Source organism: Alternaria dauci, chromosome 8, assembly GCF_042100115.1.
Source record: "Alternaria dauci strain A2016 chromosome 8, whole genome shotgun sequence".
NCBI lineage: Eukaryota > Fungi > Ascomycota > Dothideomycetes > Pleosporales > Pleosporaceae > Alternaria > Alternaria dauci.
The window spans coordinates 285,800-310,148 of NC_091279.1; the positions used below are offsets into that span (position 1 = coordinate 285,800).

The following is a 24,349-nucleotide window of genomic DNA, read 5'->3' on the forward strand; positions in this document are numbered from 1 at the left end:
CTTGTCAAATTATTAAGATGATGAACGTGCTGGTGACAAGACGCAAGCACAACGCTATGGAATGACACTGTATTGAATCGCGGTAAAGGTGTATTTCCCAAACACCTTGCTTCACTATATGCAGCTGTATATCCTTGTCAAAGTATACCCAAGTAGCTACTAAAACATACATCCAGGACTAATCGCTTAGTACAAAACTCTAGATACGCCCGTAAGACCAAGTACCCTCTGCCAAACCAGACGCCTATACAGAAACCACACCTCTTCGCTTCGGTCAAAAACACCTACCCAGCAATACCGCTTATCAAAATCACATCACGAAAAAAAAAACACATTCTCATCGAGAACAAGGTATAATATCTCTTATCCATAGCCTCCACATTATACTTCTGGAGCACAACACTACAATCCAACAACAAGCTATGTAAAAAGGACACGGTGGTAAGGGGGGGGTTTTGGGTATCAGATCGAAAAAGTCCCCTCGCTCGGCACTAACAAGGGCGGGAAAGAAGATGAAGAACAAGAGGGGAAAAACAGAAAAGAAGAAATAGAAGAAAAAAAAGGTAGGTAGTGTTACAAGAATCCACCCCCCTTCCGCCGTAGAAGGGCTTACCATATCGCAAATATGGATCAAACAAGCAGCAACAGCAGCAGCAGCAACAGTAACAGGAGAGACGCCGTCCACTCCTCTGATATAACCATGTGCGTAACATAAAAATCCCGTGCACGGCTAATGGCGCCAAATTTTTCCCTACCAGTTCCTTGTTCCCTGGTAGCCCAAATCATTACTCCGTTTCTCCGATTTCATAACGCCTGTCGCTAATGTCTTGTTCCGTTGTAACTGAACATGTAGTTTGCTGAATGAGATTAAGAAAAAGTGCAAGTAAGGGTGTCACCCCCACGCGCCGCTCGTTGCTGACGTACTTGCCTCATCCTCATTACCGTACGTCGTTTCATACCCGTTCAAACTGGTCTGATCGTTCGTTTAAAGCAAGAATTTCGCAGCTGGCTTTCGCCACCTTCTGCACTGGGTAAAATCATGAGCCTTCGGTAACCGGTCTGAGACTGCTTCGCCTGGCAGTCTTTTCAACGCGACCAGTGATCATCTCGTCGAGCATACGCGTCATCTCCTCGATGTTCTTGGTGGAGCCGTTGGTGACTGGCGGGGGTAGAAAAGGCGTCTTTACACTGAGTGCAGGCGATGTTGGGCCTTTTGGGAAACTAATCCCGCTACCATCACTGCCACTGCGCTGATAACCCGAAGTGCGCCGGCTGCCTGGTGACTCGCTGCCCATCTCGTGTGCAGTGTCGTTCTTCTTGCGAGCGGATGTGAGGGCGCTGATCATGCGCTCCTTATCCTCAAGTTGAGCGCGGAGATTGACTATCTCGTTGTCTCTTTCTGCAAGAGCTGCAATCATACCACCCTCCTCACTATTTGTGAGCTTGTGTGACAACGACATTGAGATACGAGAATGGCTCGAACGCCGAGCGTGCAACAGACGCTTTTCGAGAGTCGCGATGTAACGGTTCTTATCCGCAAGATCAGCCTGTAGTGCATGGATCTGCACCGCCTGACTTGCACTACCGTCTCCGTTCTCCCCAACCGAATCATCTTCCTCGGAGCCGTCCATGTGGAGGTGCGGTGTGCTCTGTCTTTTGCCTGGAACCTCGAGGGTGGCATGGCTGGCAGAAGAGCGTATAGAGCTTGGGCGCATGTCGTGATGGCTGGTGCTCATGACGGAGCCGCGCTGGAAGCTCATTGAAGAAAATGATCGGCCATTGTTGACACCGAGAGACTTGGAGCTCAAAATTAGCCTGTTGAGATGTTCGATCCGCTCCTTCAGGGCAGTCCGGGCTAGTTGCATCTCAAGCATCTGCTCTTCGTGCCGCTGCTTGTCTTCCAGTTCGCGTGCCTTCTCTTCCTCTTTGTCCCTTTTCAGCTCGTCATCTTCTTCTTCCTTGGGCTCCTTGTTTTTGCCTTCTGCAAGCTGCTTCTTGAGGTCCTCAATTTCCAGGCGGTAGCGATCTAGAAGCGCTCGACTTCCTGCATCTCCACCAGCACCCATGGACTCGTCGGCCTTCTTGGCGTGGCTGACAATGTTGTTCTTGGCTCTGGACGCAAACTTGAGGGTATTCAGCGTCTCACCAGTGTGGCTGTTCACAGCAGCAGGACTCCCGCTGGCGCCGATTTGGATTGTACAGAGAATGCTGACCAGCGAGTTACCAGAGAGGGCAGGTTGGAGGAGTCGGGTCAGTTTGCTGTCTCGGTATGGCAAGTGCTTGTCGCCCTTGCCCTTGTCCTTCTCAGACTTGTCTTTGTCGGAAGCTAATCGACCAATGACTGTACCCAAAGTAAGTAGACTCTTGTTAATATGGGAACCCTCAGTCCGTCTTTCTTTGTTGTCGGCCGCCTTTTCAGAACCAGCCAAATCGATCAAACTGAGCGTCGAGACACGGACACCACCAGGGACAATGGCTGACCGTTTGTCACCATTCATTGCCGGACCAGGAGCGCGCTCCCTGCTTTCGACGACAATTTGGACCACAGCGTGACTTCGAGAACTGCGCGCATTGAACTGGGTACCCGCCACCTTTCTTGAGTTGTCACCTCGTGCAATGACCCTGAGGAGTTGCGTCGGACTCTGCACGATTTCCTCTTTTAGTGGCGACGCATAGACGCCACGTTTGCTGTCCTCGCGCAGCTTGATCTCTTCGACAGGTCCGGCCTGGCCGTTCATGCCTACAACAGGTCCCGCTAGCAGGTCAATAATCTTCTCGTTGTAGATTTCAATGTAGCTGACTCTTAGAAGAAACTCTCGCTGGGGCGTCTCTCGAATGTAGGAGAAGATGTCGGTGATGGCGAGTGGTATGACACCAGGATTCGTTGCAGTTCCTTGCATTGAAAACGTCTTGCCAGTTCCTGTCATGCCGTAGGCAAAGACGGTGCCGTGGTAGCCCTCCATGACCCTCCGGACAAGTCGCTTGGCTGCAGCATCGTATACGCGGGCATTGTTGTCTTGGGTATCGAATACGTTGTCTATGTCAGACCAGATTAGCTCCAGCTCAGTCACCCTCGACCCCATTGTGCAACCATACCATATATGTAGTCTCCGCCCTCCTTGCCCTTGTAGGCTATCAGTGCGCGTTTGTTGTTGACCTCCCACTCCAAGTCGTGTTTGTTGTCTTTGGCTCCGGCGTCAGGCCGCACCCGAACGCTGACAATGACATTGCCTCTGCCGTCCTTGGGTGCCTTGCCGTCGGCGCGTCCGTCCTCGCCTTCCTCGAATGTCGTTGCGCTGGTTGTGTACGAACCCTGGGGTGAAGAGTTGCGACTCTGCGGTGGCGAGGGGAGACTGAGGTGGGCCGTCTCTACGGTGACTGAGTCTGCGCTTCCATTGAGTAAACTGGGGGGTGACAGGGGTGACTTTGGTAGTAAGCCTCGCGCTCCTCCAATGTTGGAGCTTCGTGGCTTCTTGAGGCTGTTGCTCCGTGAAGGCGTTTGGCCCTTGGATACCGATGACACTCTCCGATCGACCATGTCTCCACCAGGCGTCGAACTCGTCGACAGCGGACTGGTTGGATTCGATCTCCCAACATGCTTGGGCGGCTGTGGAAAGGAACCGATGCTGACCGTCTTGCGCAGCGATTTCCCAACAGGCAGCGAGCCGGCAGCACCGGCGTCGGGCGGCAATGACGGCACAGATGGCGATGTGAGGTGCTTGGAAGTCGGCCTGTAGGGCAGCGACGACGATGACACGGCGCGTGCATTGGCGGCACCGGGAAGCAGCGAGCTTCGCGTCGTCGGACCGACATTGGAGCTTCTTTGCTTTGGAACGGGCAGCGAAGGCAAGGGACCGGTGGGAGGAGCAATCGAGGGCCGTGAGGGGCGAGGCAGCGAGTTGGCCGACATGGTGATGGGGGTGGCGCGTAGGTACAAGTGCTACTGCAGGCGGGAAGGTTGCTGGCGCTGCAGTGTTTGGCCCAATTGCCTTTGTTGTTCGAGGTGGCCTATGCCCCAGTGCACATGTCCGGCGTGTGCCCTCCAGTAGTCGTAACCGGGGAACTCGAAACGGGCTGCGAAGGGTGGAAAAGCTGGCTGTGTGTTGCGGGGGAGGAGAAGGGCAAGCTTTTGGTTAGGCGTGCGTCAGTCTCGGACAGACAGACAGGCAGGGACCTGGATGCGGGAAGCAAGCGCGATGGTAATGCAGCGGAGACGGGTAGGCGCAGTGGATACTGCCGTTTGACGCACGAGGCTGGAGCGCTCTGGCAAACGTCGTGGGGCGCGTCGAGAGCGTCGAGGGGGGAATCGAGGGTGAAGATGCAAGGCGAGGCGACAGCACTCGGCGTGTCTGAGTCTGAGGTCGGCGGCAGTGTGCTGGCGTGGTGGGGAAAAAAGGAGCGGTGATGGGATGGATGGCAGGATGGTAGCCCGCCAAAAAAGCCAAAGCGTGGGTATCCCCTGGCACTCGGTGCATGTGCAGGGGCCCGACAAAGGAACGACCGACCAAAACTCCGTGCAAAGCAGAGAACGAGTGGGAGGCGTCAAGTCACTCTCGAACGGCTGCTTTGTGGGGACGGTGCAACAAGTCAGAGACAAGACCCTCTCCCGGCCCTGGGAAAGGGTGGAAAAGGGGTTCAGTCGTCAACTCGTCGTGGGTTCAAGTTGCCCTCCCCCCATGTTGCCGCTACATACCAAACACGTTAGCCTACGCCAGCCTCAGTCCAAGCGTGCATATCCGCGCCCACAGCTGCTATCTGCAGACCCTTGCCCGGTCCTGTTCGCGTGGCATGCCGGCTATATGCCATCGTCCTATGGCACACAAGTCCTTTGACCACCTTTCTCCTGCCCTCTGCGCGCCATCTGGACCTGGCACCAGCGGGCGCCGTGCACACTGCTACTCCATCTGAGCCTTGACAGCTTTTCTGGAAGCGACGTTTCTGTGGTGACGACTTGCGTCAACGGCATTTGTAAAGCCCCAGAGGCGATCCTGCTGATCTGCCCCTGCACAGGCAATCATGCCGGCCATCCTTCGCTTCTCTGCCCCTGCGGCATGCCATTGCTCTACTACAGAACCATCCGCAATCTCCGTATCACAAAGCCTTTGTTGACCAGACCTCGACGTCGCAGCTCGCTCCCCCCAATCACTCGCGCTAGTTGCTTTGCATGGCGCCAGCCTCGTGAGACGAGCGCGTTGGCGCTGACGGGAAGAGCGCCACATTGCACGTGCTGCCGCGTTTGCCTACCGGGTCGCCATGTCTTGCAAACATGACCGATCCGCTCAAAAGTCTATCCACCCGGCTCGACCAATTGAGAGCCAGCCCACCGGAATCGCGGGGATGCCGTTGTACACTGCGCTACTGACTACTTCTTCTTCGGAGCATTATCCATGCCGGCAGTCGACTCTAGTTGCTTGTGAAACACGCAAAGGTGCCACTCTAAGGCCATTGCATCGGGTGTTGCCGAACATGTAGACATCAAGGACGTCCCACATGAGTGCCAAGTCCAAGTGCAATGCAAGAGCACATCACTGGTGCTGACGCTGTATACGAAGCGAGTGACTCGCCTATAGGGTACCCCATCCGAAGACACTCTGTCCAAACTTTGCAATAGCCAGATATTGCATGCCCCACAAGCTGAGATCGATGGCAAACTCCAGTGCACCACAGAGCGCTACGCGTGAGAGCTGGGTGCCAATGTTCCGCCAGCTTACATCGCTCAGCGAACTCACAATGCGATGCGACCCCACATGTCCGCCTCGACTGGCTAGATGGTGCGCAGCAATCGTCCGCAAGGTAACCATCCTAAACGGAAGCATGGCAAGGCCGACGAGCTGGGCTCTCACCATGGCACTGATCATCTGCGCAGGCTCGCACGAGAGCTGAGTGACGCGGTGGTATACATGGTCGTCTGTGGTGGAGCGTGGTCGGTCCCGCGGCTCAGCGGTTGCGTCATCCCGGAAGGACCCCGCGGCTTCTGCAACAGCAGTGTGAGTGGACAGTATTCTAGGCGGTAGGCGGACTTCCATCTCTACAATACCTTCCCTTGAAGTAATGCGTATTCGAGGATCGTTCTCGTTCTGCTCGGACTCTGTCGGCGAGCCTGGTGGAGTTGTGGATCGTATCAAATCTTGGAACGCTTCTATTGGGACTGTGATTACGTCTGCATCGAGCGGCTCTGTGACAGGCGGGTCTTGGGACTGGAGCACGGGAAGATGCAGCGGGGTAGTATTGGTCACTTGAGTAGCACCGACTTGTATTGTCTGGCCACTGTTTGGAGTAGCCGTGGTTGCAAGCTCAATGGTCCGCTTCCGTTGTGTGCTTGGAGAGAGACTCGGAAGAGCCCAGCCGAGCATTGCAAGCAGCCTGTGAATGGCACTGCGAATCAGCGGTGGAGACTCCTGTCGCAGCCCAAGAACAGTCAAAGCACGGTCTTTTCCGTTGGCGTCTCGGCTGGGTATGTCGGGCTTGTCAGGACGCATAACGGCCGTCTCGACTGCTTCGTAGACACAGGCGTAGATCCGGCGCTCGATGAAATGTTCAGCACATACAAGGACAAGGGGTGAAGTCAGCACTGCTCCAATGCAGTCAACGAGTGAATTGGACGCATCATAATGCATGGAAAACGGCAGCAGAGGCGATGAGCTTGAGAAGGGAACGAGACATGTCCAGGTTGGCAGCAGTGGGCGGGCGGGGGCCAGCCCAAGGCGCTGCAAAGCGGCGTGGTAGAAGAACGGGAAGCACAGGATCTCAAGGCTCAGACGAAGACTAACGGGGTCAGCAAGAACTAGCAAGGCGAGTGTGCGACCTACCCGGACTTGATAGTCTTCTTTGCTCGCCGGAGCAACCTGCGTGTCTTTGCGCTGGCACGTGTTGCGTACAGCATGCGCTCGACCGGCCGATAGACAAAGGTGCTGTATACGATGGCCTGGATGTTCACGGTCGCAAAGACGCGAGAGAAGAAGCCAGCATAGACGATGGAAGGGCCAGAGAGGGCACGCTCCGAGGCTGCAATGTGGCTAAAGGCAAGGGCGTGGGGATAGCGAAACGTCTGCAAAGGTCAGTCTCGTTGCTGTGAGGCTGACGGCGTGGACTTGCCAGGATTCTCTCCTTGATTGAGCCTATCCACCACGTGCAGACGTTCTCAGTGAGCGTAGTCAGCAGCGCAATGGCATTCCCGACCGTGTCCTCGGCCTCGAGCAGCTCGAGGCGCTCTTGGGTCGAGGCTGGAAATGCGTGGGCCGGGGAGTGTCTGCGCTCGACGACGCCGACAGAGGCAAGGACATCGTTCTGGGCGCCTCTGAGCTTCTTGCCGTACTGGTGGGAGCGGGGGTTGATGGGGTTGCCGCGCTCGTCGTAGAGCTGGACGTAGCTGTTGGCCGTGGCCTCGTGGTAACGGCGCGGAATCTCAGACTGCGACGACTCGAGCTGGACGTATTCTGTCGACTGCGAGGCGGCCTGGGTAGGCTCAAAGGCAGACCGTCCCTAGCAAGCGTGTCAGGCACTGTCTACGGAAGCATTGCGCTGGCGGGGCGCATACAAATGCGATCTTGTCCAGGTAGGCTTGTCGGCCCATGGTGTTGTATGCGAGTCTGATCAGGCACACGCAATGGAACGAGGTGAGTGCATCTTGGCCATAGTGCTGCTTTGGCCGTTGTCGAGTGAATGCATGCTGGCGGCCGGGAGGGGGAGACGCGCCGGCCGCCAAACGTCAGCGCGTGGCCTGCGGCTGCTGTTATCGATAAACTTTTTTCCTGCAGCACCAGCAGTTTGCGACGCTCGCCTCACCACCCGGCCAGAGCTACCAAGTCTGCAATTCAGTCCACCATGTCGGCGCAAAGAGCTGCCGTCAAGACGACGTACGAGGTCGGCCGCACCCTGCAGCCAATCTACTCGGGCGGGAGCCTGGCCCTCAGCGAAGACGGGCGCATTCTGGCTGCGAGCTTGGGCGAGCATGTCCTCCTCACCGACCTCACCAACGGGCAGGAGCTGGCGAGGGTCGAGGGAGACGGCGAGGCAATCACGGCCCTGGCCCTGACGCCGTCCGCATCCCATCTTGTCGTCTGCTCGCGCTCCCTCTCCATGCGCCTCTTCGCCCTGGGGCCCTCCGACAGCGACACCGACGACGACGATGCCATCCAGCTCGACCTTCTCCGAACACTGCGCCCGCACACGTCTCCCGTCGTTACACTCGCCACAGACCGCACAGGCACACTGGTGGCAACCGGAGGTGCAGACGGCGTGGTCAAGGTTTGGGACATTGTCGGTGGCTACACGACACACACGTTCCACGGCCATGGTGGAGTTGTCTCGGCGCTGCACTTGTTCGAGGTAGAGGTGGTTGAGCGCGACGACGCCTCGGAGAACAACAAGAAGAGGAAGAGGAAGTCACGGCAAGAAGACGCCGGGCTGGACCAAGCTCCGGGCGAGAGCCAGATACAGTTCCGGCTGGCCTCTGGCGCCGAAGACGGCAAGATACGCATATGGGATCTCCACAAGAGAAAGAGCGCTGCGGTGCTCGACTCGCACGTCTCCGTCGTCCGCTCGTTGCAGTACTCGCCGCAAGAAAAGGTCCTTTTGTCTGGCAGCAGAGACAAGACGCTGATTGTCTGGGACTCACATAAGTGGAAGGCGCAGCGCACTATTGCTGCGCTAGAGGGCATCGAGAGCGCAGGCTTCGTCGCAGACGGCAAAGTCCTCTACTCTGGCGGAGAGAACGGCCGAGTGCGGCTCTGGTCAGCCTCCAGTGGAAGAGAGCTCACGCGAGAGCAGGAGCCTGGAACCGAGACGGACGAGATTGTCAACATCATCTCCTACCCTTCGCTACCCTACTTGATCTCGGTGCACGCTGACCAGGTGCTCAACTTCCACTCCCTCAAGCCAGCCGAGTCGCTCGTCGTAGAAGAGACCATCGACCCGCTGCCCATCTTCCGCCGCGTGTCCGGAACCTACGACGAGGTCATCGACATCGCCTACGTCGGCCGAGACAAGTCCCTGCTGGCACTCAACACAAACTCAGAGGACATTCGCATAATCACGCTAAACGAATCCGACGACGCAGAGGACGCGACCCAAGGCAAATACTTTGGCGCCGACGTCGGGCTGCTAAAGGGACACGACGACATTGTCATCTGTCTAGATGTAGATTGGTCCGGCCACTGGCTTGTCACAGGTGCCAAAGACAACACAGCACGGCTGTGGCGTCTCGATCCCGCCAACGAGTCGTATACCTGTGCTGCAGTCCTCACCGGGCATGCCGAGTCGCTCGGGGCAATTGCATTGCCGCACACCATACCCCAAGAATCATCAGCCGCATTCACTGACCCCTTGTCACACCCGCCCGCGTACATCGTGACCGGCTCTCAAGATAGAACAGTCAAGCGATGGGATACTACCAAGGAGATGAAGGGTAAGCTGCGAGCAAAGTACACCCGTAAAGCACACGACAAAGACATCAACGCCATCGACATTGATCCCTCGGGAAGTCTATTTGCATCCGCATCGCAGGATCGCACCGTCAAGATCTATTCCGCCGCAGAAGGAGAGGCTATCGGTGTCCTCCGGGGTCACAAGCGTGGTGTCTGGTCAGTCAAATTCGCACCCAAAGACTCGCAAGCCCCAAATTCAGGAAACAAGGGCTTGATCGCAACAGGCAGCGGAGACAAGACGGTCAAGATCTGGAGTCTAGCAGACTACAGCTGTCTGCTCACCCTCGAAGGCCACTCAAACAGTGTACTCAAGCTGTCGTGGCTGCCCTATCGACCCGTCGACGCACGAGACAAGCGCGGCCCGCAAATAGCTTCGGCAGCTGGTGATGGACTGGTCAAGATCTGGGACACTGTATCCGGTGAAGCCATGTCCACACTCGACAACCACACTGATCGTGTCTGGGCACTCGTCGCGCACCCTACGACAGGCGCGTTGGTGTCTGGTGGCGGAGACAGTGTCATCACCTTTTGGGAAGATACGACGAGCACCACGCTGGAAGCTGCCACAACCGCCGAAACAGAACGCGTCGAACTAGATCAAAAGCTACAAAACTACACCTACGCCGGCAACTACCGCGAAGCCATCGTCCTCGCACTCCAGATGGACCAGCCCGCCCGTCTCTTCTCCCTCTTCAAATCCGTCGTAGAAACCGAGAACCCGGATGCAGACAGCCTCTCGGGTCTCACCACCGTAGACCAGGTCCTTGGCTCTTTGGCAGACGAGCAACTGTACAAACTGCTCGTCCGCCTCCGCGACTGGAACACCAATGTGCGTACTGCGCCCATTGCTCAGAAGATTCTATGGACTGTTGTCAAATCCTATCCTGCTTCGCGACTAGCTAGTCTGAGGCCGCAGGGCAAGGTGGGCGCAAAGGGCAGTTTGAAGGATGTGCTAGATGCTATCAAGGTGTATTCTGAGAGGCATTATAAGCGAGTAGAAGAGTTGGTTGATGAGAGTTATTTGTTGGACTTTACGCTCCAGGAAATGGACGAGGTTGCGGGTGAGGTCAAGGCTATTACGAACGGGACTTCGCAGTTGGGTCTTCAGAGGGATGTTGTCATGGTGGATTAGGAGTATGGTGTTGGAGGCGAGAAGCCTTGTACCGGGATTTTGGCGAGTATTAGTGTGGGCTCGATGTAAATACCATGTTTGTCAATGTCAGGATTCTTCTTCTTCGGATGCGGTACTTGTCTTGTAATGATATTGTCACAAGAGTAGTGTTGACCTAGATGTTCTTAGAAGGGACCATGTACAGCGCGTCTACGCCAATAGCAGGCGTCGGCCGACTGCGCCTCGGTTAACCCCATTGGTTATGAGATCGTCAACGACCTACATAGAACAAGGCGCCAGGAAGAAAGCTTTCCGCCTATCTTGTCTCCACTCCAGATTCGTAGTCCCCTTTTGACTTGTGTGTTCACACGACCGACCATGTCTCAGCCGCAGACCACGGTACAGCGGTGACCCAGTGATGAAGGTCTGTGAGAATACATTACCGTCGAGGATACAAACTATGTCGGATCCGCCCTTCTTCTTAATAGAGCAGCTTGCTTTGGCCACTGTGGTTGGAAAAGCGTGATACGAAAGAGAAGGACTCAGCATTACCTGGTTGACTATTATCAAGGTCGCCACTATTCTCCCTGCTCATCTGCCTATCTAACACACCCCGATCGGACAAGGATTAATGGATGAAAGACGAGCAAGATGGAGGAGGTGAATAAGGCGCGAGGTGGGAATACGACCAAGGCGTTTGAGGATGGGCTTTGGGTCTGCCTTGATTTGTTGCTACGAATGGAAAGGAAGAGAGGCTCAACGGGCCGATATGTGAATGGATACTGTTTAGGGCCAGGCTTTTTACGACGACTTCTATGAACCGTAGCAGCCGGCTCAGATTGATACTGCCAACGACGAAGCGAGCCCCCCGATATCCACGACTCTCAACTCTTTGTTAGATTGCGTGGACGGTATGTCTTACGTGTCTCTAGCCGCTAGGGACATGGGAAAAATCTCGGTATTCCCAGTGACGAGGCCTTTTCCAGCTTTCACTTTGTATGTCTAGGCCACCACTCGGTTACGTCAGATATGATCGCACGACAGCGATACATAGGCGGGTCGCGACTCCATTGTCGCAAACGGAACTGTCATCTTGCGCAGTACACGATCGTAAGTTGGCCACCCTGAGCGCACTGCCATTATTGTTCCATTCTACACTCATTACTCATTCTCTTCCATACCAGAAAGCACAGATACCTTGGTAGTAGCTCTTCTGGAGCACCCGCGAATCTGCCCGCCAGCTAAATCTACTGCCTCGATTTTCCTCTATGTGGTCTTGACCGCCCACAACCAGACTCTCAACTACTACCCTAGCTTCCCCTCAAAATGGATCACTATCGACGAAATGAACTTCCCGAGACGGTTAAGCGTTACAAGACGTATACCGACCAGTTCCAGGCGTGGTTGCTCAAGATAGGAATCCAGCGCGGCCTAGAACTCGCAAACGTGGTCGCAGACCAGGCTAAGAAGAAGAAGAGTAAGAAAGGCTACCGAATACCACTACAAAAGCAAGAAGAACTCGTCAACGCCATCGCTGCTACTAGCGTTCCACTTACCGACACCTCTGGTATCAACGACCTCGGAGACGCCATCCGTTCGAGGAGAGAGGTGACGCAATACCATAGACACAACAATACGGCGGACATAGGTCATGAGTACTTCAACGGGAGTCTAGAGGCGCTCATGGCGTCGTTGAAAGTGCTCGTCCCCGGAATGAACAAAGCTCGAGATCACAAGAATGAAACCACAACATACGTGTTCATTCAGCTTCCCACGGGACCCAAGACAAGCCAAGACGAACAGGACGACTTGCTTGAGAAAATGCGAAAACAGGACCAAACTGGCGTGGCGAACGACGGTCAGCAGCAGCAAACTTTGACGCCCAAGACGAAGAAAAAGGTACCGATACCAGAGACAAATCCATTGACTGCAGAGGAAGAGCAGCTGCGCCGCGGGTTCCTTGTACTGTGTTTCCTCTACACATTCAACCGCATACGAGACGTCCTCCATGAGATCTGGATTCTCTACCACAAAGGCATCGTCAATGCGATCACAGCAGCGTTGGTGTCCGACCTTGCTCAGGACCACATGCACCAAAACGTCAAGTCCCTAGTGGAAGAGCTTGATCTACTACCTGGGGAATTATCTGTGCTCATCTACCAACTCTTCCACAAGATCAAGGCTGCTTCTGAAACTGGAACGCAAAACTCATCGACACCGCCTACTGAAAAGGCATTGCGCCACCTATTTGGTCTGGATACTGCTATTTTGATCCAGAAGTACATTACAAAGACACATCCAGAAGAGGACAATGCTGACGAAAACACACAAGAGCATCCTCTTCTGCTCTTTTTGGAATTCTTTGACGTCATCCGTCAGGGCAGCCTCAAACTCCCACAGTGGGATCACTTTACCGAAGAGATGTTGTTGCGCCAGACCACATCACAGGACTACCTGCCGTTCGGCTTGGCCATCGTCCTCGACATCCAGGAAGCTGTACGTGAGGACTATCGTCGGATATTGGGCGACCTTACCGAGCACGGTTTGGATATCGCTAGATGCATCCGTTACCACGTCAACTACGAGGATCGCATGTGGGCCAAGGGCACAAAGCCCGATTACATGTCCAAAGAAGAGATCAAGTTTAGCACTATCCTTCTCAATCCTCTGGATAGGCTGTTGGAGTGGCTACAGGAACTCCTGAACTCTGATGCAAAGCCAATGACTGCCAGTGTCTTCATCACTATCCATTCGACGCTCGCAGGACTCTCCATGTGGCACTTTAACCAAATCTATCACCAGACCGCAATTGCCAAGATACAGTGGTTCATTCATGGTATGGCTCATTTATACAACGCCGCCTGCCAGATGGGAGGTCTGGAAATCCGGTGGCCAGACCTCGACTATCTGATCACGATGTATGGGATCAAGGTCATGTTCCGAGGTGATCCGCCCACGCACCCCAAGGACTTTCTTAACCGCTTTCTTCTCTCGGGTAATACTAGCAGTCGCGCTATGGCCTCGGACTTCCGCCACACGTCCCATTTCCTGCCTCAACTCTCGAAAGAACTCAGTGCTAAGCGTGGCTTGCAACCCGAATTGCCGTTGGAAGCTAAAATCACGGACTACTATGATACAGATCCGGACAAGGATCATTGGCTGAGGCGCCACGCAGTCTTCAACCACATCGCCCAACAACGCGAGGATACCAAAAACACACTAGACGATGACGTTCAGGAAGCTACCGAGAATATGAAGCGCCTACAAGAAACTTTCACGAGCCTAGCGACCGTCATCACGCCTCCCAAGCCCAAGCGAAAAGGCAAGGACAAATCCAGGGTACACAAACCCGGCTTTGACAAGCAAGACGAGACTCACGCCAATCTGTTTGGCAAAATGAAGTCAGAACTGCGGGAAAGCGAGGTATACAGTAATTTTGACTTTCTCTCCTTCTACCGCCGCGCCTACGATCTCGTCCTGCGTATCCGCGAGCAAGTCCTCATGAGCGATCAAATGCAGCGCTTCCGCGCAGGAGACATGAATGCGAATCCAGATCCCCCCAATTTCCAGCTGATAACCGATCTCTTTCATGCGCTCCAGATCGACCTACATCCCAAGAAAGAAGAGGAAGTGGGAACTGGGGAAGAGGCCGCGCAGCAGTTGTCTGCCAAGGTGGTGCCGTTGAAACAGATTCGACGTATCGCGGAGATGATGCAGGATATGACTCGTGATCAAGGCGATGTGGAGTTGGAGCGCGCGAAGTTGCGGGTCAAGGGAGATTGGGAGGGTCTCAAGGCTTCGTATGCTGCGGAAGAGACGAAGAGGGAGACATCTGCCGTCGACGACACCGTCGCTCAAGTTGAGGAGGAGCTGGTACTCGGAGCTGCTGACGGAAAGGTTGATTCTGATATCACTCTGCGTAATGACGATGGCAGTTATCCAGTCAAGCCCAAGTTTGAGGCAGATGGAGACGAAGCAGATGAAAACCCAGTAGATGTTCCGGATTATACGCCTGTCGACCTGCTCCTAGGAACAGAACATTCGAACAACAATCCGGGAGGCATGATGCACGAGCCAAGCGCTTCACCAGTTGCAGACACGATTATCGACACTCAAGACAGCGCGGTTCTATCATACCAGGAAGAACAAGAGCAAGGCGTCAAGCGCAAGCACGAAGCAGACGAAGACACTGAGACCGGGCCAGCCTACATCCCTAGCCCACACGGTCAGATCAGCGATCCAGTATACGGCCTTATCTCTCAACACGCCCTCGCCTCTAATGCTCGTAAGACAAAGCAAGGCCAATCCTTGAACGGTCCAAGACAACACATCATCAACACCGCAGACTCAACTTCTCTCGCAATCCCTTTCCCCAACAACAAACTCGACGATGCAGAACCCACAGTCCGCTCACGACCCGCCATCAAGCGCGGAATCAAGCCAAAAGGAATACACCACCGCATGACGTACTCCAGAACCACATCCCATCGTTTCCGTACGTCCAAGAAGACCAAGAGTGCATCTCTGTCCCCGTCGCGCAGAGGCCTCTTTCGCCATCCCGCTGGTAATACTAACAAACACTACGTCACTTTTCGCTGCTACGCTCGATGCAGTGTGGCTCGTGCGCTGCATGGCCGACAGACTCGTCTACAGAGGCAGATGGCGACTGCCGTCGCAGAGCTGAAGAAGAGGGCTAGACGAGATTCGGCAGAGTTGGAGAAGGTGTGGTTGAGCATTAGGCATGAGAAGATGGGTCGGGTTTGGGATACGGAAAGCGATGCTAGTTTGGACTGATGTCGGGGCAGATGTAGTAGATGTGAAGATCAAGATTTGGAGAGCCCAGGGTCAGGTTTGGTAAGAAGTGACAGCGTCGAGGTAGCGCGACATTGCGATTAGATCTAGTTACGATACCCCCTGGTGATGATACAACATCTCATGAAAAATCGTATAGAATGACACATACCAACACGCATTAGACCGACTCCTGGTCCTACCTCGTACCTTCCTAATCTCCAGGTCCAGTCCACATCCATTACCCCATACTCAAAGCTCGAACATTTTCGTAGTACTAACATTAATCCGGCTCCATGCCTTTCCCCTCATCAACGCCTCCAAAAACCTCGCTGGCCAGTATACGTGATACAAAACGAAAAACGGGACCGGATCCTCAAACAAATACGTCCCATCCTTCCAGCCCACAACATGACTGCAAAACGTCGCTAGATCATCAAACGCACTCTGCAGCGTCGTCGCACCAAACAGCAGGTCGAGAAGTGGCAAGATAACAAAAGATACCAGGTCATGTCCGACCCAATAGTAGCTATACGTCGGGGTACGGGGGAAAACAGGACCAGGCTTATTTTTCGAGGTCAAGGGGTTAGGATTGTTGAAGATGGAAAGATACGCTTCCGCCATTTCGGGCGTCTGCTCAAAGAGCACGACAGCCGTGTGGGCGCGAGGATTCGATTCAATGGGGTAGAACCTCGCATCCGCGCCCTTGTCGTCGTTTTCGACGAGAAAGTCAAAACTCAAGTGGCCGGTAAAAGTTTCGCCGCCGTCGTTGCACACGCGCTCGGTGAAGTCGAGCATCTTTTTGCTGAGAGGGGAGGAGGCTGGTAGCGGTTCGTAGTGCATGAGGAGTTCTAGGCTGGGGCAGCTGGTGAAGGCTTTTACTTTGCCGCGGATGACGAGGGCGTGTGTGCAGTATTCGTTGCCTTTGATGAATTGTTGGAGTTGGAACGGGTTGTCTTTGCTGATGTTGAGGGAGTGGATGTATTGCGCTGTTGCATCCGGGGTCCTGAAGGGAAGGAGAGTCATCATGTTGTTCCGCGCCTTGTCATCCACTCCAATGGGCTTCATGATGAATTGTCGCCTGGGTACTGTTCTTCCAGATTTTGTCGGGGTTCTGTGAAGCTCTCTCATGAGCACATCAAGAGCTTCGCCTGGGTGGGTGCAGCGATGCGATTCTGGGATGGGCAGACCGAGCGATTCGATATAGTCGATAAACTTGTCCTTCTCGTGGAATTTCTCGACCACGTCTTCCCGAAACTGGATGGCTTCAAACTCGCGGCCTTGTTCTTTCGCCTGCTTTTCTGCTAAGCGGACCACTTGGCCATCTTCTACAGCTGCGACAACGCTGGAGCAGCTGATCCATAAATTGACTTTCTCGCGCTGGATGATGGAGAGGATGGAATCAATATATGGCTCCGCGTCCTCGCCATTTGGTTTGTCCAGACGGTAGTATTTCGCAATAGCGTTGGAAAAGCGACCTGGTGATAGAGCAGAGATGTCGGCGCCGATGATGCGATGTGGTGTATGCTGAGACAAGTTTCGGGCAATAGTAAGGCCCTTGGTCATCGACACTCCTGTGACCAGAATAGTTTTCCGCCTTCGTGCTGCCGCGACATGCTGCTTGTCCTCCTCGGAAAACGTCGCATTGCGCTGTCCATGGAGTTTCGACACTGCAAGGCCGATCAACACCAGCGCTGCCGAAAGAGGCGCGCAGGCAGCGCTCAGAGCCAGTAGAAGCACATTCTTCCACACATGGCTATAGTAAAGTGGCAACACCATGGCATCCTTTTTTCCTTCCGCCATTGTCTTTGCCTGGTTGCTGCTTGATGAAAATGAGCAGCTCGTGACCTCGGCACTGGTTCTTGCGCAGTCTTCACCGTTTAGAAGTCTCCCAACACACCCCCAGCGGCGTTACCTTATCAAAAGTAGGACCGAGGAACGTCTCAACGACCCTTGCAAAAGAACTGCAGGCTGCACTGCAATGCAAACTGCAAGTAAGGGGGATGGATTTTTAGCGGGCTGTAAACAGACGGCACGTAGTCACGCAACCCGTTTCTTGCATAGGCGAGGTGATTGATGTGCGTGCGGCTGCGTTCGCCCAGGCAAAGTTGTTGGCTCTGCACGACTAGTCTCGACGTCATCGTTACTTCACTCATGTACGACATCACGGAACACTAGGAACTCGAAGATCCTGTTTACGATCTGTGTATAGTAGATCCTGATTCCGAGACTAGAATCTGGCCGCGATCGGCGGATGAGCGTTGAGGGATTAGTACCGCACCGTGGATGCAGGGTGCGTGGGGTTCATGTTTGTTTCTTCGAGCGCAACGTGTCATGTTATTTTCTCGACATCCTGCACAATTTCCAGAGTGCAATTTCGCAGAGATGAATGGACGGATGTTTTCGGGTGTAGATTTGATGGTTTATTGCACTCAATTTGTGCTGCCTTTGAGGCCTTGATGGTAGCTATCCCGTTGGCCTGGGGTCGGGTACCATGCCCATGTCTGAGTCGTCCAAGACCCACCAGCGCTGAAACTCGCGATTCATAGAGATTGTTACGCGTATTCGACTGTTGATGATGCTTCCATCTAGCCGACGCATCGTGTGATCTCGATACCATCCTGTGCTGGTCAGTAGATGCTTGCAGAACGTCGTCGGTGCTTGAACTCACAGGTTCGCCAGTTGGCTCGTAGCTGTTTACCAGTTTGCTCTCGTACTTGAGATTTGGGTTGCCCTTGCTCTCGCTGAACTTGGCCTTGCCGTATCTCTTCTCGTACATCTTGACATTTGTCTCAGCAATACCGCTGAGGTTTGTCTGCCCACCCTCTCCTGCCTCCTTGACCTTCTCCTCAACGCTCGACCTGACGTACTTCAAGTACGGCGGGTTTCCGGGCTTGATGACATTGTCCGCTGCCAGCACGGAGCCCTTGGTGATCAGGCCAAGCTCCTCGCAGAGCTTCAGATCTGTGGTATAGGCTGGCTTGTAGTGGTCCAGAAACATCAGATCGACATGTTTGAGCTGGCCTGATGCAGCCAGTCGTGCGATACCCTCGTCGCTTGAGCCCACGACTACTTTGACAAGGTCGTTGAGGCCTGCAAGATCGACCAAGGACATGATGACGGCCGCGAAAGCGGGGTCGCGCTCGAAGCTGAAGTATCGCTCACCACCTGCCTTGCGTACTGCATCTGCGAAGAGGATGCATGAGTAGCCTACATAGCCGCCGAGTTCCACCTGCGAGGTGTTAGAAATGTAGAGTCAAGCTCAAAAAGTTTCATACCATGGTCTTTGGCTTTACTTCCGCAATCAAATCGGTTACAATACGGCCCTTGTCCTCTCCGACGTTCATGAGATACTTCTTCGTGCGGCCATACTCGTCAATGGCAGCCAGGACATTTTCTGGCGATCCTCGTATCTTATCGATGTTGGGGTGCGAGTAGACGAAGTGCAGGAGCTCAATTTCTCGCCCGTCGTCGAAAAAGGCACCCTCTTGCTCCTGCGCTGCATATGCTTTGCTTTGATCGAAACCACCCATTGTTGCTGTTGTTCAATGGCAATACGAAATTGTGCGGGCAGCCATGAGCTCGACGCGTCCAAGCTGCCAGAGTGTGCCCCTCAACGCGCATGGCTTAGTGCGGGGCTGTAGTTAGTAATGACGAAATACATGCAGGAACATGTACGACAAGTGGCACTTGGTTCGGTCAACTGTTTTAGCACGGATCCCGCTTCCGGGGAGTCGTTCTGGATGTCAATCCTTATGTTAGCACATTAGCAATGGGCCTTCTGCACATTGCTTTTTCCTACAAAAACCCGTTATTGAGGGTGGGATGCCAACGTAAGTCAGACGCCATATCCTGTCTCATCCGTGCCACATCCCCGTGTACGCGTCAAGGAGTTCTTGGCAAAATTGAGACAAGTTCATACTATACCATGTGGATATGCAACGCTCATGTGGGCCGGATCATTGGTGCATATACGGTGCTGTATAGTGTTGACGTTAAGTAGAATGTGGCTGTCGTCAACGATTTAGAGCTTGCTGCTTCCGCTAGCCGAGTATGGAGCCACAAAGACGTGCCATGACAACGTGCGCTTACCTCTCCCAGGCAATATACCTCAACGATCCTGGATCCGCCAAACTCTATCTACCCGAAGCGGGAACTAGGATCGAAAAGATGCCCTCGAATGTCACATTTTTTTCAGCCCGTGCCTGAACTGAGGGGTAAGAAACGTGCCGTTGTATGGCTAGCGGTACTGCACCATCAGCCCTGCGCGCACGCTGCACATCCTTCGACTAGCTGGCAAATGAAAACTTCCCGACATGTGCCACAGAACGTCAGCAATCGAACGATGGGAATCCTGAAGTGGAGATGAGGTGATTTCGATGATTGCCCCACAGTTTTATGTAGTGTATCTCATCCTCTCCACAACGGGAGAGACTCCGTTGTTGGCGCTAAATGGATTCGCGGCTTTTGCTACGCCGATTTCGTCCTTGGCCGAAGGGGAAATAGGATGGTTATGCTGTTTCCAAGCCCGCAAAAACCCATGTTGCATGGACAAAGCGCATATTCCATGTGCCGGAACCGGGTTTACCGCTGGCAGGACGCTGCTGCTGAAGTCATTTCATCATTGCTGGCCAGTAGGAGCCTAGTTTGGCTCGAAGTGAAGTGGTACCAAGTCCAAACAACGAGGGATCCACGAGTGGCCGCATCATGAACGAGAGGAATGCGTATGGTTGACGTTGTCTGGAGCGTTGTCGGCGTGTGGGAGCCAATAGAGGCGGAGCGTGTACCACGAGCTATGTGAGTAGTCCCAAACGACATCGGTCTGTCGCCATACATATAGGACAGGTGTTGCCCGTACTTGACCCCGCAGAACTCAACGTATCTCATTTACATCTTTCAAACTCTTTTCACCATGTCAGACCTCAAAGCTTCCGTTGTCGAGACCAAGAACGGCTTCCATGTCGAGGGATATGAGAAGATCGAATACGACTTCACCTTCCTTGATGGCGTCTTTAACCCTGCCAACGACAACCTAGCCAAGTGCTATGAGCGTTGGGGCCGTTGCCTGGCGGTCATGGACTTGAACATCTACAACGTCTATGGCGATGAGATGCAAAAGTACTTTGACCACTACAACCTGCCCTTGACGATCCACAAGACCATGATCGGCGAGAAGGCCAAGTCCATGGAGACTCTTCTCAGCATCGTTGACTCGATGACCGACTTTGGTATCATCCGCAAGGAGCCTGTGCTTGTCGTTGTATGTTGTCCAGTCTGATGGTTGTATTGGAGGAATGCTAACACAATACAGGGTGGTGGTTTGGTGACTGATGTTGCTGGGTAAAAAATAGCTCTAAGGCACTCTGGCCTGACTGCGTTGTTAGAATGGAGTTAACTCGTGACCTTAGATTTGCCTGTGCCGCCTACCGAAGGAATACCAACTTCATCCGTATCCCAACCACCGTCATTGGCCTGATCGATGCTAGTGTCAGCATCAAGGTCGCCGTCAACTACGGCAACTACAAGAACCGTCTCGGAGCGTACCACGCCCCAATGCACACATTCCTCGACTTCTCATTCTTGAAGACACTGCCAGAGGGTCAAGTACGAAACGGCTTCGCAGAGTTGATCAAGATCTCAACCTGTGCTCACAAGCCTACGTTCGACTTGCTGGACAAGTACTGTGAGAAGCTAATCACTTCTCGATTCGGTCGTGAGGGTGACGACAAGGAGGTTCTCCAGGCAGCGGATGAGATTAACCGCGCTGGTATCCACGAGATGCTGAAGCTCGAGACACCTAACCTCCATGAGATTGGTCTCGACCGTGTTATCGCCTACGGTCACACCTGGAGCCCGCTCCACGAGGTAAGGCCACCACATGTTTTGTATGTCGACTTTGCTAACTCATCCATAGCTGTCGCCCAAGGTGCCGCTCCGCCACGGACACGCCATCTCCATCGACATGGCCTACTCAGCGACATTGGCGAACGAACGCGGTCTTCTCAGCGATGAGGAACACAGGAGACTGTTGAACCTCTTCTCGAGGGCCGGTTTGTCCATGGACCACGAGCTGTTCGATGAGGACATGCTTGACAAGGCTACCAAGGCCATCCTCAAGACCCGTGACGGTCTGCTGCGTGCTGCCGTGCCTAACCCCATCGGCACTTGCGTATTCCTCAACGATGTTTCCGCCGAGGAGATGAACAAGGCTCTGCGACGACACAAGGAGCTGATGAAGGAGTACCCTCGCCAGGGTGCCGGTCTTGACGCGTTCGTCGATGCGTCTGACACTGGTTACACCATGAACGACAAGCCCATCGAGGAGTCTATGCACGAGTCGAAGAAGACCATGAACGGCCTGACCAACGGCGCCGTCAACGGTACTGCCAAGGGCCAGGCCAACGGTCCTCCCCAGGGCCTCCAGGAGGTCATGGCGAACGGATATGAGAATGGTTACAAGAACTAGGAAGCGACATAGCTGCAAATAAGTCCGACTAGGCAAGCGCATGTCAGATGTTAGCAACGATTGAACGTAAAAGTTTTATGCTCATCAGCTTTCCCCGAAATGAAAAAGCATCTACTCAACACATTGTACTCTGTGACTCTTTGCATCGTGAATCATGCAGTGATGTGTTAATCGTGCGGGGAGGTTTGAGATGGATGCGTCTCTGCTACATCAAGCAGAGAGGGTAAGCTTGCGACGTAGCTACTCGGTGTGTGTGTCCGCCGTCGCGCCATGTCGTCGTCGTCTGCATTATCAAGAGGCTGGTGTTGTTCTTCTGCTTCCGTGCTGTCACCACCGCCGCTTGAGCGTGCCCCGTGCCCGCCCCCCCAAAAACCCTTCCGCCCGTGCGCTGACTTGGCGGCCCCCACCCGTCAGTATAAAACCTCTGCGGCCCTCGTCCTCCTTTTGCGCTCCTCGATCAAAAAATACAAACGAACCCAGCCACGACTATTAGAACATTATTGTCTTTTAGTTGCCAGTCACTACGGTGGCGTGGGGTCGGAGAGCGATACTCCTGTAGGAAGCTGCTTTCTCGTTGGGTCGTCTTCAGTGATGGCGATGAGTCTGCGGTGTCGATTTATTGGGAGGACATATCTTTGTCTCGTGAATGCTTTGACTGAGTGAGTGAGGTGTGCGCATGTCTGTCACGACCGCGTGCTGTGTTGCTTCTGGCTAGCCCTCGTGCAAAGCGCTTGAAACTATCTCACGGCAGCGTCGCCACCGGTTGCATTCGGATCTGATTGATTACGAACGAGCCTCCATCGAGACGTCGTTGGCAATGTGAACCCGTAAAGGGAATCGAGCCATGCTCAAAGGAACTGAACAAGCACCTGCACAGCCGGCCACTACAATTCATCAAGAAACATGGTGTAGTCATTAATGTCATTTGACTATTTGTTCTCGTTATCTATCATGCCCAAGTGTCATAATCGTAATGGCACCCATGTGTTGTGCATAAATCATCCGGCGGAATCCTCTAGCTTTTGTCCATCCGTAGCCGTCTATGGAACTGCAACCTTCACGTCGTCCTCGTAATCCACGTCTTTGATGCCATCCTTTGTTATGACCTTGACCAGCACGCCCTTGAAATCGATCGGAAGACGTCGCTTGAGCTCCTCGGTGCACATGCGCAAGATCTTGATGCCTTGTTCGTAGTCGATGTCGGGATGGTGGTGCTTGTCGAGCAGGGAAAGACAGTAGTATCTGCGGGTGGTGTGTCAGCACAAGCTGGTCAAGTGTAGGTCATTGCAGCAGAGCATAGTGTGCTTCAGCAAGACAGCAGCAGGAGAAACATACTGTGCGTATCCATGTGCCGCATAGGGCAGCGGTGCTTGACTCGCCAAGTAGTCGATCCAGTACAGTGTCGGCTTGTCGGCAATGGTGTCGTATCCGCCCAGCAGCAGATTGACCGTGTAGGGTTTTCTTGACCGCAGCGCCGACGCCAGTTCTCCTCGGACAAAGTTGGCTGTTGCGGCAGGGGAGAGCTCCATGTTGTTGCGCATCGAGTATAATTGTACGTTTGCCTGAATGTACTCGGCGAATTGGACTGCATCGCTGTTAGCTACCGCTAACTTGTCGTGGCCTCTTGTTCGCTCATACCAGTATCGCCAGCCTCTCCAGAGAAAGCCATCAAGGTGTGTGTGTTGAGTACTCGCGTCTTGTCGTCGGATGCCTTGAGGACGGTGGCGCCACGCATGGCGGCTTTGGACGAGGCGATGATGGTAAAGTCCTTGCCGGTGATTCCTAGTAGGACCTCCCTGTACAGTGGTTAGTTTTGGAGCGGGAATCGTCCACACAACTTACATTGTGATGAATGAACTTGAAGTGGTGACGCTAAGTGTGTTGGAGGGCGACTTCCGTCTGGCTTGGAACGTCCGGTGCGAGGGCGTAGGAGCAGGCAAGTAGCAAAAGCCTTGTCCTATGGGCGGGTTGACGTAGCGGCGAGGACGGTCTTGGTGTGGTTATACGCTGATGTTGAAGCCTCACGCGAAGGCAGCTCCCAGCGTCGCGGCCGCCGTACACAGGAAGCTTGGGCCAGCTTGGGCTTGGCAGAACTGGACTTGAATGGCAACACACACGTCTGGAGCCTTGAACGAGAAGAGCTGCGCCCACTCAGACCTGTGCAATGTCTTGCAGCTTTGGATCCATTCAGTTTGTGAACCGTGATCAAACAATCCTTCGTCATTGATGGGAATGCTCCGTGCCGGAACAGCCTCAGATGCGCGTCGCCTCTACTGGTGGCCCGCACCAATACCTATGTACAAAGTACTTCGCAACGCTGCTGTGCCCTCTACCAGCCTGAACACTCCTTTTTTTCACGTACTCTGACGACTTGCCATGGTTCTTGGCAGCCAAAGGCAGATATGCAGTCTTCGCGTAATACAAGAGATGGATGAACAGCAGTCATGGAGCTCACAGGACACTCACGGTACCCTGCGACCCTGCGACCCCGCGACGTTGGCTACAGCTACATGCAACAGACTGAACAGGTCACTGTCGTGTTGGGCTGGTCCTATC

The 24,349-nt window shown here is 54.0% G+C and overlaps 8 protein-coding genes across 8 annotated transcripts; 3 read left to right on the top strand and 5 right to left on the bottom strand.

Moving 5' to 3' along the window:
* Window positions 1-1,037: 1,037 nt before the first annotated feature.
* Window positions 1,038-3,910, bottom strand: ACET3X_008030 (uncharacterized protein; the record flags this gene model as incomplete). The annotated part of the gene is made up of 2 exons (XM_069454716.1): window positions 1,038-3,037; window positions 3,097-3,910. 2 exons carry the CDS (start codon window positions 3,908-3,910, stop codon window positions 1,038-1,040), a joined length of 2,814 nt encoding a protein of 937 aa, XP_069303632.1.
* A 1,654-nt stretch (window positions 3,911-5,564) lies between these two features.
* Window positions 5,565-7,573, bottom strand: ACET3X_008031 (uncharacterized protein; the record flags this gene model as incomplete). Its single annotated transcript, XM_069454727.1, has 5 exons — window positions 5,565-5,974; window positions 6,038-6,765; window positions 6,810-7,048; window positions 7,180-7,482; window positions 7,538-7,573. The coding sequence occupies 5 exons, from the start codon at window positions 7,571-7,573 to the stop codon at window positions 5,565-5,567; spliced, it is 1,716 nt and encodes a 571-aa protein (XP_069303633.1).
* A 251-nt stretch (window positions 7,574-7,824) lies between these two features.
* ACET3X_008032 (uncharacterized protein) lies at window positions 7,825-10,557 on the top strand (the record flags this gene model as incomplete). Its single annotated transcript, XM_069454738.1, has 1 exon — window positions 7,825-10,557. One exon carries the CDS (start codon window positions 7,825-7,827, stop codon window positions 10,555-10,557), a length of 2,733 nt encoding a protein of 910 aa, XP_069303634.1.
* Window positions 10,558-11,862: 1,305 nt separating this feature from the next.
* ACET3X_008033 (uncharacterized protein) lies at window positions 11,863-15,330 on the top strand (the record flags this gene model as incomplete). Its single annotated transcript, XM_069454749.1, has 1 exon — window positions 11,863-15,330. The coding sequence occupies one exon, from the start codon at window positions 11,863-11,865 to the stop codon at window positions 15,328-15,330; it is 3,468 nt and encodes a 1,155-aa protein (XP_069303635.1).
* Window positions 15,331-15,579: 249 nt separating this feature from the next.
* On the bottom strand, window positions 15,580-17,130 carry ACET3X_008034 (uncharacterized protein; the record flags this gene model as incomplete). Its single annotated transcript, XM_069454761.1, has 1 exon — window positions 15,580-17,130. The coding sequence occupies one exon, from the start codon at window positions 17,128-17,130 to the stop codon at window positions 15,580-15,582; it is 1,551 nt and encodes a 516-aa protein (XP_069303636.1).
* Window positions 17,131-17,915: 785 nt separating this feature from the next.
* Window positions 17,916-18,860, bottom strand: ACET3X_008035 (uncharacterized protein; the record flags this gene model as incomplete). The annotated part of the gene is made up of 3 exons (XM_069454772.1): window positions 17,916-17,948; window positions 17,999-18,559; window positions 18,606-18,860. The coding sequence occupies 3 exons, from the start codon at window positions 18,858-18,860 to the stop codon at window positions 17,916-17,918; spliced, it is 849 nt and encodes a 282-aa protein (XP_069303637.1).
* A 1,379-nt stretch (window positions 18,861-20,239) lies between these two features.
* ACET3X_008036 (uncharacterized protein) lies at window positions 20,240-21,793 on the top strand (the record flags this gene model as incomplete). Its single annotated transcript, XM_069454783.1, has 4 exons — window positions 20,240-20,587; window positions 20,639-20,667; window positions 20,736-21,192; window positions 21,242-21,793. The coding sequence occupies 4 exons, from the start codon at window positions 20,240-20,242 to the stop codon at window positions 21,791-21,793; spliced, it is 1,386 nt and encodes a 461-aa protein (XP_069303638.1).
* A 911-nt stretch (window positions 21,794-22,704) lies between these two features.
* ACET3X_008037 (uncharacterized protein) lies at window positions 22,705-23,810 on the bottom strand. Its single transcript, XM_069454794.1, has 4 exons — window positions 23,636-23,810; window positions 23,432-23,589; window positions 23,129-23,378; window positions 22,705-23,035 (listed from the first exon to the last, which is right to left on the bottom strand). Coding segments are annotated over exons 1-4 (612 nt in total). The 5' UTR covers window positions 23,638-23,810; the 3' UTR covers window positions 22,705-22,833.
* Window positions 23,811-24,349: the final 539 nt, after the last annotated feature.

Bases quoted from the DNA above. Each gene is read 5' to 3' on its own strand.
- ACET3X_008037 (XM_069454794.1), bottom strand. The intron at 23,379-23,431 runs GTATGAGCGAAC...ACAGCGATGCAG, and splicing joins TGGAGAGGCTGGCGATACTG to TCCAATTCGCCGAGTACATT. The intron at 23,036-23,128 runs GTATGTTTCTCC...CACCACCCGCAG, and splicing joins GCGGCACATGGATACGCACA to ATACTACTGTCTTTCCCTGC.